Source organism: Adiantum capillus-veneris, chromosome 2, assembly GCF_014529385.1.
Source record: "Adiantum capillus-veneris isolate H3 chromosome 2, ASM1452938v2, whole genome shotgun sequence".
NCBI lineage: Eukaryota > Viridiplantae > Streptophyta > Polypodiopsida > Polypodiales > Pteridaceae > Adiantum > Adiantum capillus-veneris.
In genome coordinates, this window is record NC_140932.1 from 161,150,340 (window position 1) to 161,164,040 (window position 13,701).

The 13,701-nt window shown below is 42.1% G+C and overlaps 2 protein-coding genes across 4 annotated transcripts in view; one reads left to right on the forward strand and one right to left on the reverse strand.

Annotated features, from left to right (window-relative positions):
- Positions 1 to 12,930, reverse strand: part of LOC147463971 (uncharacterized) — a 30,019-nt gene extending 17,089 nt beyond the window's left edge. Inside the window, exon 1 of the mRNA XM_086529868.1 lies at positions 12,550 to 12,930. Within this exon, the coding sequence (XP_086385994.1) occupies positions 12,550 to 12,930 (381 nt within the window). The remainder of the gene's footprint in view (positions 1 to 12,549) is intronic.
- LOC147463972 (uncharacterized) lies at positions 10,431 to 12,926 on the forward strand. 3 transcript variants are annotated; one of them, XM_086529857.1, is made up of 7 exons: positions 10,431 to 10,477; positions 10,576 to 10,758; positions 10,909 to 11,799; positions 11,971 to 12,030; positions 12,172 to 12,237; positions 12,321 to 12,386; positions 12,469 to 12,926. In XM_086529857.1, the coding sequence occupies exons 2-7, from the start codon at positions 10,696 to 10,698 to the stop codon at positions 12,577 to 12,579; spliced, it is 1,257 nt and encodes a 418-aa protein (XP_086385983.1). In that variant the 5' UTR covers positions 10,431 to 10,477; positions 10,576 to 10,695; the 3' UTR covers positions 12,580 to 12,926. The 3 variants fall into 3 exon arrangements, with proteins under 3 accessions (XP_086385983.1, XP_086385986.1, XP_086385977.1); XM_086529860.1 differs by lacking the exon at positions 10,431 to 10,477 and having other exon boundaries at positions 10,534 to 10,758; positions 11,971 to 12,052; XM_086529851.1 differs by lacking the exon at positions 10,431 to 10,477 and having other exon boundaries at positions 10,535 to 10,758.
- Positions 12,931 to 13,701: the final 771 nt, after the last annotated feature.

Sequence of the window (13,701 nt, forward strand, 5' to 3'; positions counted from 1 at the left end):
TGGAGGCATTTGTGGTCCTTCATTGACCAAATATCCACCTCTTTCTAGTACAGTCTGTGGATTTGTGCTTTCTACAACTCTGTATTCTCGTCCACTCTTGTCGACAACTATAGATTTCCATTTACAGTCGACTCCGTATGTGTAGACATATAAGAGCTTATAATCCGTTATCTCTTCTAGGTATGGATTTGAGCACCTATAAAGACTGACCTCATTGTCGTCAATGTATCTATATAGTCCTTCACTCTCATGACCAATCATCCAAACTCTCTCAACAAGATGGGTCTTTATCAATTGCAAGTTTGGAAGATCCATTGTGGGAGGATATTCCTCTATCGTCGGGATCTCCAAGCTTGTGTAAGCTGCGTTTGAATCTAGGGTAGACATGATTTCTGGGCTTAAGAGCTTTTTCTTGGTTCAAGTAGACTTAGTCCACTGTGTTCAAGTGCTTTGGTTAGGGAAAAGTCAAAACTATGTCCAAAACCGCAACCGTTTCGTCACAATTCTCGCAAATTGTCGCTTTTAGACACCCCCGACTTTCGGATTAATTTTGAGGCCTCTAACGACGTTTTTTTTTTCAAAGTTGAACTAAATGCATGCCTACACAAGGTTTTGCTCTAAGATCTGTAGAGTCACTCTCAAGCTACGTTTAGATATAAAAACTTTTTCAATCCGATACCGTTTGTGAAAGTTATGGCCAAAATAGTGAAATGCAGTTTAGAATGGTCAAAATGAGTCCAAATTCAATTTTGAAAAAAGATTTGGGATCTCTGTGACACTGTGAACACTCCTGTATGGTCAAAAGTACAGTTGGACCCTAAACTGGCGTAGAGACATCCTACGCGTAGGATGTCTATATGCTCAGAATTTAACAAAATTTGGTCCAGAGACTCCCCTTAAGTCCAGCAACACAATGGTATGCTCAGAATTTCATTTGGACCTAAAAATGGCCTTGAGACATCCTACACGTAGGATGTCTTTTTGCTCAAAATGACCTGAAATTTTCACCCCAGCTTCTCCTTAATGTCGTGATCACAGTGGTGTGCTCATAGGTTGGTTTGGAGTCCTAAATCAAGTTGGAGACATCCTACGCGTAGGATGTCTAACTGCTTAGATTTTGTCCAAACTTGATACCAAGATTCTCCTAGTGCTTAGCAACCCAATGGTATGCTCAGAATTGAATTTGGATACCAATAGGTCAAGATTTGGGCTGCATAAGCTTCTAGTGCACTCCAAGAGTAGGATGTCTGACAATTCTTGTCTTTGCTTGGTAAATAGGTCAAACAAGGTCCAAATTCACTTTTGAAAAAAGTTCTGGAATCCTTGAGACACTTAGAACCTCCCTATATGGCCAAATTAGAATTTTGACCACTTTATGACCCTGGAGACATCCTACGCGTAGGATGTCTTTTTGCTCTATTTCAGCTCAAACTTGCACTGTAGCTTTCCCTTGATGTGCTAAACTCACAGCTATTTTTACTTTTCAATTCTGACACCTATAGCTTGGGCAAATGATCAAGAATCTGTTCCAAAAGCCTGATGTCTGTTCTGATGAATTCCTAAGTCAAATCAACTCCAAATTGGACCAAATTTGCCTAGGAGGCTTGCCTAAGGCTATACAACACCCTGCTATGTCCACAGTTTGAATTTGGCCACAAAATCATGCCTTAGACATCCTACGCGTAGGATGTCTAACTGCTTAGAATTGCCCCAAATTTGAACCACACACTCTCCTTAAGGTGCCGATCACTGTGGTATGCTCAGAATTTTGTTTAGAGTCCAAAATCACACAGAAGACATCCTACGCGTAGGATGTCTTTTTGGCATGTTTGACCCCAGACTTGTCCCACAACTTCCCCTCGATGTCAGCAACCCAATGCTATGCTTAGATTTGAGTTTGGATGTCAAAAGACCCCAAAACTAGCTATCCTTGCCTTTTTAGTCAAAAATGCTAAAGTCTGTTCAATCTTCCTTTCACTGACCCAAATGAAATGAAATTTATCACATATACCCAATACAACATTTAGAACATGCCTATGGAGTCATCCTATGGTTTGGTCTCAAAATTAGGCCTTGGATAGAATTTGGGTAGGATATCTGGCAGTTCTCGTCTTTTGGCTTTGATCTGTCAAAATTTGGTCAAATTCCCACTTTCCAGGTGAAAATAGGGTAAAACCTACCTTCTAAACACACTGGTAACCTCAGATTTTCAAAATTTCCACCAGATCACCCTGTAGACATCCTACGCGTAGGATGTCTACTGCTGATTTTTTGAGACTGAAGTGTCCCTGATGCTTCCTTATGCTCTCAGCAAGTGCAAGTATGCTTCACAATTGCAAAAATATGCAAAAATCACTCAATTATGCCTTTTCTGAAATTTTACGTTTTTTGACTCCGCCTTTTGGCTTTTGGTCAACAAAAATAGGGAAAAACACCCAAGTCAATATGTTACTAGGGTAAAACCTATCCTCTGAACCCACTGGTGCAGTTAGAATTTTCAAATTTGTCTTCAGAAACCCCTTGAGACATCCTACGCGTAGGATGTCTATGTTTACAGAATTGCAAGTTTTCTTCACAGAACCCTTGCAAATGCTCTTTTATATGCACAACATCAGTCAGTCATACAAAAATATCCACAAAAGCTTGTTTAATGCATTTTTACCCTCAAAAGAACACTTTTCCGCGATTTCAAATGCAATCAAACACTTTAGCAAGTAATTCAATGCTGAATAGCTCTAGATCAGAATCGGATCACTTACCTAAAGCTACTCCTACAAATCATATGGGGTTTTGCATCTATGAGTAGAAAAACGCTTCATTGCCACACACGGACTAGTAAACGCTTTTATCACCTCACAAATCACTCGACCACCAACAACTACTCTAATCCACAGATCCTAACTAAACCTATCTAGTCGCAGATCCTCGGCAAGACACACGCTTCCGAGCTATCCACTTGATCGCGGAATATCCTCTTCCGGATCCACTTAAGAAAAACGCTTTCTTTAGCCGAAACTAAATCAAGCAACCATCACACGAGTGTTAGTAGGAAACCTACTTAGGTCCTTGTGTCCCCGGCAACGGCACCAATGTTGGATGGAGAGCGACTCACACACCCATGAAGTGCATGCAAAAACTACCTAGATCAACATAATTTCAATCGGGGACACAGATGACACGATAGGCACACAGAGGAAATCTCTTTAGCTTGTCAGGCTAAGATCATCCTACACATACAACAATATGGAAGGCCAACTAAACCACAATCAAGGACCTCACTGCTCTCAACTACACCACCTAGCCACATACACACATACTAAAGGTAACTCACCTAATCATGCCAGATTTGTACGAAACTTAAGGAACACCATCCCCTCACTAGGATACACCTGTCCCTAAGCTTCTACACTCAAAACCCTCACTCTAAACCCATCTGCAGAAAACGCGTAGGATGACAGAGCTGAATTTTGAAAGTGTCCGAAACTGAAATTTATGAGTACCTATGCGTAGCTTATGTCGCCACGATTCTATAGACTACTAGCACGCAGAAAATAGAAATTGTTTGATACACTTACGGCCACAAATAGCTCGTAGGTGCATCGGCGTGTGCGCTTCTTCTCGCATGGAATGCTTGGCGTTGTCGCGTAGCTCTCCTCGAGCCTACAACAATGGTGCAGTTGGATCTCCAATGTGTTGAGCGAGCTACATATTCCTTCTACATCAGCAATAAGGAAATGCTACTCAAAACAATTGACAAATGAATTGGAGCACCAATTTCAGATCATAGCATACTTCTCCTCAATGGCGAGCCGAAGAATGGCCTACAATGACAAAGCTGCAGACAACACTAACAACATGATTGCACAGGAACAAAGAAGTCCCCAATGAAGAAGAACAGACATAAAAGTAATCAAAGGATCTCAAAAGATGAATGGTTATGATGATAGATGTCCGCTCTAATGGATCATAGTTCTTGTTATGGTTCGACAAAGTTACAAGCAGTGCAACAGATGAAGCCAAAACGACAGCAAAGACCACATCGCCATCGACAATCAGGTCATGTCGGGGACGACATGAACGCGGAAGGGGGGAATGTTGACCGCTGGTTCAACAACACAACATAACTCAAGTTTCGTACCAAAGTCTTATCTTTTGCGAGTTATGAAATGCTGCGGATTATGAAGATAAATGTCATTTGTAATGAGTAGTTATTCTAGTTTCAGAATCCGGGGTGCAATGGCACTTCTAGATTGTAAATACAAAGCCATTTGACCCTTTCAACCCCATTTTTGGTTAAACCTAAGGTAGCCTTAGTATATAAGGTACCTAGGTCATTTTGTAAAGAAGACTTTTTCATAATCAAAACTTAGCGCTGCCGTCTACTGTGGTGAGAGAGAAAGAGAGTGAGCGTGAGCTTTATCCTCTCGCTACGCTCGGCTCGCTCAACACATTGGAGATCTGACTGCGCCAATGTTGTAGGATCGAGGAGAGCTACGTGACAACGCCAAGCATTCCACGCAAGAAGATGCGCACACGTCGACACATCTACGAGCTATTTGTGGTCGTAAGTGTATCAAACGATGTCGGTTTTCTGCGTGCTAGTAGTCTATAGAATCATGGCGACATAAGCTACGCATAGGTACTCATAAATTTCAGTTTCGGGCACTTTCAAAATTTAGCTCTGTCATCCTACGCGTTTTCTGCAGATGGGTTTAGAGTGAGGTTTTTGAGTGTAGAAGCTTAGGGACAGGTGTATCCTAGTGAGGGGATGGTGTTCCTTAAGTTTCGTACGAATCTGGCATGATTAGGCGAGTTACCTTTAGTATGTGTGTATGTGGCTAGATGGTGTAGTTGAGAGCAGTGAGGTCCTTGATTGTGGTTTAGTTGGCCTTCCAGAGTGTTGTATGTGTAGGATGATCTCAGCCTGACAAGCTAAAGAGATTTCCTCCGTGTGCCTATCGTGTCATCTGTGTCCTCGATTGACATTATGTTGATATAGGTAGTGTTTGCATGCACTTCATGGGTGTGTGAGTCGCTCTCCATCCAACACTACGTCACATCCAAAATGTGATCAATTGTCAGGAACCATTAAATTTTAAACAAAATGCATTGGCTTATAGTTGCATTTTTTACCTAGTGAAAAGGAAGCAAGTGGTTCAAAGGGCCTTGCTGAAAGTGAATGGCTGCCCTCGTTTTGCCCTAGTAGTGATGGATATGGTACACATCGGCGGACCCCTAGATCTCGAACCACGAGATGGACTCAACCTTCGTGATTTCAAGTGTTGCTTGGAGTCACTCTAGTCATAATCTGACCCACCACCTTGCTACTCGCTCCATTCACTCTGCTCCTCTTTTGAAAACTCCTCGAATTCTATGATAACTAGCTGTCCTCTCTTTTTACCATGTGCAGATCTGTCAACTACAGTTTTTTGGCTTGGATATCTTTTGGCTATTTTTAAGTTGTGTGTAGTAGTTTAGCTGGGAAGGTGCAAAACCTTTGGCTATGAGAGTTTGTGATAAGAATCACAACACTTTGTAAAAAAGTGTATATGGAAAATCACCAACTCTGTAAGAGCATTCGTGACAAAATAGTCACAAACTCCCTCTCCTATAGTTGCATCAAATTTTACTTAAAAAGAGCAATTAAAAATATTAAACTTTCAGCCATAAAATCTTAACTCTTATATAAGCACAAATCCTATTCAAAACCCAAACCTCTTTCATGGAATCATGTAGCCATGCCCCCAATTACATAGTCGTAACTTCAAATAGTTGAAAGGAATACACGAGCTTCCATATTCACGAGTGACCATTTTATGTTTTTGCATAGATTTAAGAGCTTCTAAATTGAAGCCCACAAACAGCACTACACATAGATCGAGCAACCATGAAGGGTATTGCAACGAAGGGGAAACTTGTTCGTTTTTTCCACTAAAAAGCAGTCCTCTCTCTCTCTCTCTCTCTCTCTCTCTCTCTCTCTCTCTCTCTCGCGCCCACAGAAATATCAGCTAATAAGTCAATTTTTAGGCACATTTTTCACTTTGGACCAAAATTAGGTCATTTTCGGCTCATTTTTGTCCCAAAAAAGGCTATTTTTAATGTGAAAAATCCCAAACGCAGTCAGAAAACCCCCTGAATTTGTGGGATCACTTGCATAAGCATAAAAAGAATAGATATGCATCATTTTTCATCAATATTCCATTTCGGGTCACTTTCCATGCTATTTTACAATGTCGCTCGTCAACTGCTATTTTTGGCAATTTTTATCTACATAGAACTTGTACGCGATGTATGTACAATGTGAGGATCCGAACACACTTGCCATATTCTAAACCCATATCATACATATTCTAGAAGAATTTAGCATAAACGGCACTACACCTATGGATCCAACTCCCTAGTAAGATATATGTACGCGATGTATGTACAATGTGAGGATCCGAACACACTTGCCATATTCTAAACCCATATCATACATATTCTAGAAGAATTTAGCATAAACGGCACTGCACCTATGGATCCAACTCCCTAGTAAGATATGTTCATGTAACGGCTACCGTGTAGAAGCTTATGTACATCAGGTACTCTGTGGCACTTGGTCCCATGCATCTAAATCCATACTGAATGAGATCATACACATCATTTCACATCATGGAAGTTGGAAAGGGGGAAGGGGGAACACACCCGGAACACAAACACAATGCCTCTCTATAGCCCAGGATATACACAACACCCCTAACCACTAGAATTCACCTTCAAACTCGACACGAAATCACCTGCACACACTCGCTTTGGTACACCAACACACCCAAACACTTCATGGAAAGCTCTAGCACATATCACACGCCCAAAACCTCTATTTCACACCATAAACACACACAATCCTCTCTCTCTCTCTCTCTCTCTCTCTCTCTCTCTCTCTCTCTCTCTCTGTTGTGTGTGTGTGTGCACGCACGTGCACGTGCACGTAGACCTCGGGGTTGCACCCAAACACATCGACACCAGCAACACCAAGCAAAGCTCACAAGCAGAAAAGAAAGAAGGGGGAGTGGGGAATCGACACCGGGAAAGGGGGAATGGCAAGCTTCTTCTTGCAAAAGCTTACAAAGCCACCATGGCTTGTAAAGAGCAATCCTCTTCTTCACACGTTAAAAACTCTCCTTAGCTAAAATCCCTTTACAACTCTTTAAAAACCCTCTTATAGGGAGTTCTACTTTCAAAAAAATAAATAAAGGGGGGTCCTTTTTGCTCGTGCAGCTCCAAGAGTTTTTTTTTCAAATTGGGACCCCATTTCACACATTTGGCACACCATTTTAGTACATTTGATAGGGTGCCCGCACCTCAGCACCCCTCTCTCACTTCATCGCATGAGAACCACTTGCTTGAGCCCTTGAGAGATGTCACGATGTTGTGACAACCTCTTGGGTACACTTTTCCTTCAATAAAAGAAGTGGCCATTTAGGGGCCCCACGGGAACCCAATCTGCCATGTCAACATTGTCGAGCACCATGCGGTCTCCATCGCAGTCTAGCATCAATAGAAAGTGACGCTAGGTCGCCGCCCCTGGATGCCTGTAACCACCTCCATCTTTGTCCATCGCCACCCACACACGGCCGAGTGCAAGGCAACCACAGCCAATGGGAGAGGAGAGGTCTCTCTCCCTCTCTTGGATGCCCTTATGAGCTTCATTGTGCAGGATAAGTACCCCAAATCTGTGGTGTTTGACTTTGTATGCGAGACATTTTGGTGTGCCACGTGGAGAGCTCACAAGCATTGGGAACTCCAAGCCCTTCAAAAACCTCATTAAAAGCCCTTCCCCCCCCCCCCCCGCCCTTTTCCTTTCAAGATTTGTTATCTGGTGTTCAAGGGTCCAATGACTAGTTTGTCAAGTCACCCCCGAGCTCCCACTTGCCTACTTCAGCCCTTAAAGATCTTGCCACATTTTGACTTCCTAGGCTCGCAAACCAACTGCCCAAATATTGCAAAAAAACAACCGGCATTGCATTGCCGCCAACTAGCACAAACTTCCAACTGCAATATCTTGGTCCTCATGATTCCATTTGATGAGTCGTCAATTCCTATTAGCCCCATACAATGCAACTACATTCTAGAACTTGTTCAAGGCCCAAAAACTCCCAGTTGGCACGCCTTCCAATGCGATCAAGTTGGCCTATAACTTGCCCCCAACAAACATTCAACTAGCCATAACTTGCTCATCTAGAATCCGATTCTCAATCTAGAAGGAAGGGCATGCTCCACAACTTGAGCACTTCACATTTACCTACTAAAACCATCCCTAGCCACCTGTAATCATCTGTCCCGCCCATCGGAAATCTGCAAAACCTTCAAGCTTCAAACTTAGATATCTTTTACACCGTGGCTCCATTTGAGGGGCCATTCGGACCGGCTTCTACAACATCTCAAACACTACATTCTAGGACACTAGCACACCACTTTGAACATTTGGACTTTCCATCCCAATTAGCCCTTTTCAAAGCCTTCATGGCATAAAAAACCTCATTAGGCATGCATTCCCTTTGCCTGCCTAGGGTCCTCACAATTGCTTAAGAACTTGGTCCCACACTTGTAGGCACCCATAGCCTTGTGTAACACTCTTTCTAGCTCGGATCAACTTTGGTTGCAGCATCATTGCCCAACCCCTTTTTGAACATTTATGTTCAACCAAAACAAATTTATTGAAGTAGAAACCTGCAACACTCTGCTAACACTCAAGCAAACTGAAAAAAGCATAGCCATATATACAGTATGTACAAATATGCATGTCCACCACACTTGAGCCTCTTCATGTGGGTTGCCCAACCCCTCGGGCTACCATATGATTCATATAAGGCACCAAACTCTTGTCGAAGTACAACTTAATCTGCACCCCATTCACCCTGTTTCTAAGCATCTTAGCATTTGATCGTGCCAGTTTTGATAAGTCCCGTTTGGAAAACACCCAATGTACTTCATAGGGTCCGGAGCAAGCTATCTTCAAGTTGGCTTCTTTGGTCCCAATTTAAACTGATATAAGAGTACTAGATCACCCCTCTGAAACTCCCTTACCTTGATTCTACTGTCATGCCAATGCTTCCTTCTTTGTTGAACAACTTCTTGTTCCAGTATAGCCCTTTGTATGATTTCATCCAACTATAGCAACTCATCCAATCGTTGTTTTAGATTGTGACTGAAATCTAATCCATGCTCAAGTGCTAGTCATAAGTGGGAATGACAAATTCCATTGCCACCATTCCTTCGGTACCATAGACTAGCTTGAATGGCGCCATTCCAATAGTCACCGTATGAGCAGTTCGATATGCCCATAACGTTGTCTGAAGCTTTGTATCCCAATGATGCGTCTCCTTCTGCACAATTTTAGTGCGAATAGTCTTGATTGTCTTATTGCTTCTTTTTGCTTTTCCATTACATATGGGATAGTATGGCGTTGATTTCATGTGCTTAACGAAAAAAAACTCCATCAAAATTTCCATCGTGTTACTAATGAAATGAGTGTTTAATCCGACACCATTTTGATAGGACAACCATAGCAACATATGATATTTTCATAAATGAACAAAGTAGTAGATCGGGTAGTGTTGTTTGGGAGTGCCTTAACCTCTACCCACTTGCTGACATAACATGTAGCAATAATGATATATATGTTCTTTCTGGGAATCACCTTCTTGAATGGACCCATGGAATCTAGTCCCCATTCCATAATGTCTGTATTGGAGTCAAAGGTGTAATGTTTGATGTTATAGGACTTCCCATTCTCTAGAATATATCACAGGTTTTACCGAAGACCTTGACATCGCCATCATTATTTGCTACCATAATCTTGCTTGAAGAATCTTCTTATAAGTGATGTTAGTTGAAAAATGGCCTCCTGCATCTCCATTGTGGGCCTCCGTGATAACCTGAATTCTTCCCTTTAGTGGCACACACCTTCAAAGTACACCATCAATGCCTAACCTGTAAAGTGCTCCAGCATGATGGTAAACTTCAGACTTCGTATAATACGGTGCCTTCTTCTTATTCTGAGACCAATCATCTAAGAATCTTCCCAGTTGAAGAAAGTTATCGATCTAGTTCTTCTTCAACCGACTTCTAAAATGGTTCCAAATCTACGGGCTCATCCCTCGGGGATGTTTCTGAATAAGCCTTCGTACTTTTGGATAGGAAAACTGAAAATCCGAGCTAACCTTCAAAAAATACACTAAATTAGACCTAAAAATGTCTAAAGAAATTTACTAGCAGTGGGGCCTAGTCAGCTCTTTTGAGTAAAGATTGACCAATGGTCACTGGTCACTCAAGTCTCAAACAGTAGGCACTCATCAAAGGTACAATGATGTGATCAAAAGGTTTCTATTTAAAGAAATGGGCAGGCCCCAGGGTCTGTCTCTTGTGGTTTGGGTGCTGGCAATGGGCATAAAGACTCGGAGCCGGGTACAATGATGCGACAAACAATCTGAAACCTGTAAGTAGTGGACTTGTGAGGGTTTTCTAACATTGTTGCGTATCTCAACGGGGAGTGTCTTGATTGAATCGATTGATTTGATTGATCCATGCCTCAAGGCTCAAGCAGAGAGAGAAGCAACTGACACAGTACTTCAATAATGCATTTTGGGTACTCCTGAAGGCAAAAACGGTGATGTTAAATGGTGCTCCTCCCGTCTAAGCCTCTCAGAGCTTTGGATGGATGGAGACCAAAAGCTTCTGTTTCCCTACAGAAGCTCTTCAACAAGGAGCTCCTTCTCTGTGAGTCCTTTCAACGCCTCACTCAATGCTGACATAATTTTTCTCAGCAATGATGATTTGTATCCTTCTTACCAAGCTTTTAATCCACTATGCTCATCCAATTTATTTATTTTTCTGCCATGTTGGGTACTTCCCTGGCTTTTCAAACAGCGTCTGGATGATTTTTTTGAGGAGCGCTGCTTGGACGATGGCCAATTTATGCCCTCTAACAGACCACATGGAAAGCAGCTTGGTAACTGGAAAGATGATGCCCCAGTGCAAATTACTGGCCAATATCCCTTGCATCTGGAAGAAAATGTCCCTACAAGAGAGAACGCCTTTGTGCCCCTGCATGTGGGAGATTGTGGGGCAGGCCTTGATAGCAGCAATCATTTAGGGTCACAAGACCTTAGCATTAAGATCAGAGTAGAAGAAGGTTCGTCCTGCTCGCTCTTCCATAGTCACACAATTTCTCCGCGAGGTACCAGGCATTGTGCTTATGATCTGTATGGTAACCATTCAGCAGTGTCTCATTTATCATCTCCACCATTGGACAATATTGGGTCCTATGTGTCATATTTTGCAATGGATAAGAGTAGCCTGGGTCATTCTTATGCATCGATGGGGGCAATCCCCAGCTATAAAGATGTGAAAGTTGACAATGTCGATCGGCACAGGAGTGTCTCATATCTAGGATTGCCTCTGACCCCTGCTTTAGAAGATGTATGTAGCTCCCTACCAGATGCCCAATCTTTTGGACGAGAGTGGGCTCATTCCAAACATGTCAATGTGGGTAGAAGCAGCACTAGTTTTGGTTTCCTGTCGCCACATTTGTGGTATGAGAGACTGCCAGCAGATGATAAGAAGCAGGATATGGGCATATCAACCTTGCAGGATATGGGCATATTGAAGCATCCTATGCTCCTTCGTTTTGAGTCTAGCGTTACAGAGACCTGCTTGAAGAATGAGTATGTTAATGCTGCATGTCTGATGCAGAGGGCTATTTCAAGTGGTGATAAGCGAAAAGTCCACAATTTTGAAGAGTCAGAGCGTCAGAGTGAGGTGATCCTCTATACTTCTCACAGTGATTCATTGAAATATATCTTGTCAGCAGGTTTTATATGTATTCATTCATATGACAATGTGCTCGTGTTATCAACACCCATGCCATTGGAACTTACACACTTACATGCGCCATAGTTAGTGACACATCCATGTGTATGTTACTGGCAGGATTTGAATTACCAAATGAAACGGAGCAGAGCAGCTGAAAGCCACAACAGATCAGAAAGGGTGAAGAATGATTTCATTTCTGGTTATTTCCTTCTTCGTTTTGTAGTCAATAATCTCCTTTTGTAGCATCTTTTTGGTGTTTCAAACTAAATATCGGTAATAAGCATAGCTCTTCACCTAACCATTGCATCTGTGCCATAGAGGCGGCGAGAGAGGATAAATGGGAAGCTGGAAGCTCTCCGGGAACTCATACCAAATGCAAGCAAGGTAGTGTTTTAAATATGCTGATGTAAGAAACTATGCTTTTTATTTGCGTGAAAGGTCTTGAGTTGACCTATTTGCTACTGCAGACGGACAAAGCATCACTACTCGAGGAGGCGATTACGTACTTGAAATCACTGCAAGCACAGATGATGGTGAAAATTCTGGCTTTTGGACAAGATCACAGCCTGGGTTTGGCTTGGCTAAATTATCTCTAAAGCTTTTGTTGTTGAGTAGGTGATGTCATTCAGGACGGGGATTCATATACCATCAACATTGATGCCGCAATATAGTAGGCTAGTATCAGATGGAACATACCTTGATGCCAAGGCTAACTTTTCTCCTTGATGCAACTTCAAGTGCATCAATACTTGTCAGGGGTGAGGAGGTTGGTGCATTTTCCGCCACTGCAAAGTTCCATTTCCTCTCAAACGCCTTCACTACTAGGACAATCGTTGCCTGCTTTTGGCCTCTTTGCAAGCAAAGCCAACTTGCACATCTGCTATAGAAATACATGTGACATGGCACCCAAGGATGCAGATTGTTTGCAGTAGACTGCCCATAACTCACCCACATTTGGAAAACCTCGTTGTTCACAAGATTTTCATGTATGTGCTTATTGCTTTCCTTGACAAAAAGGAGGAGGTACCATGAGGTATTCCTAATGACTTCAAAAAAGAATACTTCTTCATTCATCATTACGTCACAAATAAATTGAAGTTGCACGTCAAGCTATATGGTATTGCGTTTAGAGAGAGAGAGAGAGAGAGAGGGTGTTAAGCATGGATGATACACAGACATGTACCGTGGTTCAAAATCCATTCATCCAGCCATCGCCTCTATATATATAATGGCAATGGCAATACACTTCAACAAAACAAAAATATGGACATCATTTAATTTCTTGCACAAAAACAATGGAAACGAGACATATCAACACTAAGTAAAGCAAGTAACAAAGCATAGCAAAGATGTCAAAAAATGAATCTTCTTCCATAATGGAAGAAAACACACTATGCGTAGAAGTCCTAATGCTGCAAGGCTAAAATCTCACAAGTCATCAAAACGATTTCCATCGATTTGTTTGTCCCCGTCATGCTCTATTTCCATAGATGTGGAAGCCTCCCCTTGCCTTGCTCTCCTAGAGAAAAGCAAAGGCTACACGTAATGGGTGACGATAGCCACTAGTCACTGTATAGAGATGCACAAGCTCATTTTGATTCCAAAGAAGCCCTAAGAATGGATGTTGTCCCGTAGTTGATATCAAGACAGAGCCCCCTAGGATGACACATCATTTCCAAAAAGCACCCTAAGAAAGCACTGTTGCATTGTCAGAGACTAGTAATTTCTTGATTTACAGCACAAATAGTCATGACAAGTGTAATTTCACTTAAGAGAAATCTTTAAAGAAGAGAGAAGTTGTGTCGGGCTAGTTTCATTGCACATTCTCACACACATTAGAACAATTAA